Source organism: Myotis davidii, unplaced genomic scaffold (genome assembly GCF_000327345.1).
Source record: "Myotis davidii unplaced genomic scaffold, ASM32734v1 scaffold590, whole genome shotgun sequence".
NCBI lineage: Eukaryota > Metazoa > Chordata > Mammalia > Chiroptera > Vespertilionidae > Myotis > Myotis davidii.
This window is the reverse complement of record NW_006282381.1, coordinates 592,271-595,557: the sequence shown is the minus strand read 5'-3', so window position 1 is coordinate 595,557 and position 3,287 is coordinate 592,271. Positions and strand designations below refer to the sequence as shown.

Here is a 3,287-nt window from a genome sequence, read left to right as displayed (position 1 = left end):
GGTAGAGGTGGTGGAGGAAGAGGTGGTGGAGGTGATGGTGTGATGTTGGGGGTAGAGGTGGTGGAGGTAGAGGTGGTGGTGGAGGTGATAGTGGTGGAGGTAGAGGTGGTGGAGGTGATGGTGGTGGTGTTGGGGGTAGAGGTGGTGGAGGGAGAGCTGGTAGCGATAGAGTGGTGTTAGAGGTGGACGTGCGATAGGAACAGTAACGTAGGAAGTGGTGGTGAGTGTTGGCGGGATGATGTCGGTGGACCTGCAGTGGTCACGATGAGGAGGAGGAAGGGAAGGAGAAGGACAGGCGGGCGGATGCTCGGTGCAGCTGGAAGCCTCGGGGAGCAGGAGGGAGGGAGGCTGGGCTCACCCCAGCCCACTGCGCAGAGCTTGAGCACGTATCTCCGGACGTAGATGTTGTAGACGCGCCCCAGGAGAAGGTAGAGGTTGAAGCCTTCGATGGCCATCCAGGTGAGGCAGCTGAGCAGCGCGAAGTGCAGGACGGCGCCCAGTGCCCTGCAGGCTGCCCCGGGCACGGGGGGCAGGGCCTTTTTTAGGAGCAGCACGGAGGCGTGCAGGTGCATGTGGATGCGTGTGATGAAGTTACTCTGCTTCCTGCGGGTGGGAGCATGGCCCTTGGTGGCCTGGGGACACCACCCAGGCCTGGGCTCAGAGACACACAGTGACGGGGACACAGGTCGAGGTGGGCAGGGGGCCACCAGCAGCCACGCGGTGAGGCTGGTCCCCTGCCTTGCGGCCTCCGCCCTCTGGAGAAACCCATCCCACTCTGGGGGACCAAGCAGAAACGAAGGAGAAGTGCTGAGCAGCCGCGGTGGGCAGGCCTGGCACCGGGGCATACCTGGCGTGGAAGTGCAGCAGGAGGGTGAGCAGGGAGGCCACGATGGAGACGCTGCAGCCCACGAGGGAAATGTACGTGAGCGGTGCCAGCAGCTCCGCCGGGAGCGGGGCTGGGGAGAATTGCTGTGGGAGAGAAGGGGGACTGGAGACCAGGGCATGGAAATGCCTGCCCCCAGGCTCAATCGGAGAGACCTGCCAAGGCCCCAGGTCCGACCCTATTGCCCCACAATCCTCACCATGGTCCTGGCTTGAAAAAAAGCCGTGGCAGCCCTAACCGGTTTGGCTCAGTGGATAGAGCGTCGGCCTGCGGACTCAAGGGTCCCAGGTTCGATTCCGGTCAAGGGCATGTACCTTGGCTGCAAGCACATCCCCAGTAGGGGGTGTGCAGGGGGCAGCTGATCAATGTTTCTTGCTCATTGATGTTTCTAATTCTCTATCACTCTCTCTTCCTCTCTGTAAAAAAATCAATAAAATATATTTAAAAAAGAAAAAAAGCCCTGGCAGATACAGTGGCTTTCCGACCTCCGTCTCCCACCTCCCCTGCCCCTGCGAGATCTCCCCTGCCTCTGCGAGAGCCTCCCTTCCCTCACTGTCCATACACGTAGGTGGACCCACCGCTTCTCCCTCTGCTGTGCACAGGTGCACCACTCCTGGCCGGTGAGAGCCCTCCCTCCTCCTGTCCACAGCGATTGGTTAAGGGACAGGCAGGTGATGCACTCTAGGCTGGTGGGACTCAATCACAAGAATGTGACCGGCAGAAATGAGCCAGAGAGGCTCTCATTCCACTGGCCTAAAAGCTAGTAGGACGTGAGGCCTGTCTTGGTGATAGTGAGCCCCTGGATCAAGCCATACCTGAAGCCTAACCCAGCCTTTTCAGGAACCTAAACACATCACTTTCCACCCTCACCCCCAAGCTCATTTGAGTTGGATTTCCAGCCTTTGTCTTGCTTGTCTGTCCTGAGAAGCAACTCGGGGGCCTTCTGCAGCTCTGACCACCCTCAGCCCGGCTGCAGCACACATACCATGAGAACAGCAAAGTAGCTGAGGTGGTTGCAGCGGCAGAGCACCTGGGAAGGTGAGGGCTGCTCTGTGCGACAGCCCTCAGGGCTCCAGAGCCCCCAGTGGCGCTTGCTGGCTCCCTCCTTCCAGAAGACACAGGTCACGTTGTAGTCTTCCTAAGGGGAGATGCATTTGTTTCCAAGATGGTGCTGCAGGTTTGAGTTTGGCAAACCCGCGTGCCCCAGGACAGTCTTAAAGGGGCAGGACGGGGTGGAAATGGCAATGTCCCCATGGTACCAGGCTTTGGTTGTGCCAGAAGCTGATGTTGATGGGCTCCATGAGGTTGTCCACGTGTTCACTGCCCAGCTGGGCCCCCAGGACATAGTCATTGAGCATAGATGAGTTGTCATTCTGGAAGGGTGACAGAAGAAGGGCTGACTGGAGGGGACGTGAGGACACCTGGACGAGGTCCCAGAGCCCCCCTTCTCCAGGCCCTCCCCCCTGGGTGAGAGGAGTGGCATGCTTTCACATGGCCAACATGAGCCAACCTCTGGGCCTTTGCACATGCTGCCCCTCCGCCTGGAAAGCTGTCCTCTGACCACCCCCCTGCTCCACCTCCCCTCTGTGTACCCGCCACTTCACCACTATCCTAACTCACTTTCCATGCCAAAGTTAAAAGACACCTTCTCCAGAAGCCCTCCCGGATTGCCCATGGGAACAACCCCGACCACACCCAAACCATCACTTTGCATCTCTGTGGTTATAATCAACCTTGAGCTAAAATTAAGTCTCTCAGGTCCTCGTGTAACTGTCAAGATCGAGGGTTCTCTGAGGACAGGGATCTTGGGGCCTTGTTCTGCCTCCTGCCTAGGGCCATGCACATACAGAAGTAGGTTTCTTAGGTCTCGTTTGCACATTATTATCATTGCCTCCCACCATTCTGCTAACACTGAGGCCGGTGGCACCGTGGGCTGGTCCCTCTGATGCTGGTCCCCACCCAGAACCCTGACTGTGGCATGGAGGTTGCAGGGTCCCCAGGAAGAGGCCAGCGCCATCCTGCTGGGCCCCCCATGGCACTGACCGGGAAAAACCTGGTGTTGAAGAAGTACATGCAGATGAGACGCAGCTCCCTGCGGCGTGTCCTGCAGGCCTGCTTCGTCAGCTCAGTGGGGAACTGCATGGCGTGCCTGGCCCTGGCGGCCTGCGGAGGGCCAGCGAGGCTGAGCTCGGTTCCCAGGGCCTCCAGGTCAGCCCAACACCTTCCCTGGGCCCCACTCCCCGTGAACCCCTCCCGGCCTCACCCCAGCATTTCTTTCCCCGGAGCCTCCCCCCTGCAAAACCCTCCTCTCTGGCTGCACCTCCTCCAAACTTGCCGAGATCCAGGTCTTCCCTCCGGGCAGCTCTGGCCTTGAATTTGGGTCACTTGCCTCACCAACTGGGTC

The 3,287-nt window shown here is 59.4% G+C and overlaps 1 protein-coding gene across 1 annotated transcript in view; it reads right to left on the bottom strand.

The window, feature by feature from the left end:
* ADGRG5 (adhesion G protein-coupled receptor G5) overlaps positions 1 to 3,287 on the bottom strand; it is an 8,067-nt gene that overhangs the window by 2,919 nt on the left and 1,861 nt on the right. The window contains exons 4-8 of the mRNA XM_015558858.1: positions 2,927 to 3,085; positions 2,143 to 2,256; positions 1,869 to 2,021; positions 848 to 969; positions 359 to 603 (exon numbers count right to left, since the gene is read on the bottom strand). Coding sequence (XP_015414344.1) covers positions 359 to 603; positions 848 to 969; positions 1,869 to 2,021; positions 2,143 to 2,256; positions 2,927 to 3,085 — 793 coding nt within the window. The remainder of the gene's footprint in view (positions 1 to 358; positions 604 to 847; positions 970 to 1,868; positions 2,022 to 2,142; positions 2,257 to 2,926; positions 3,086 to 3,287) is intronic.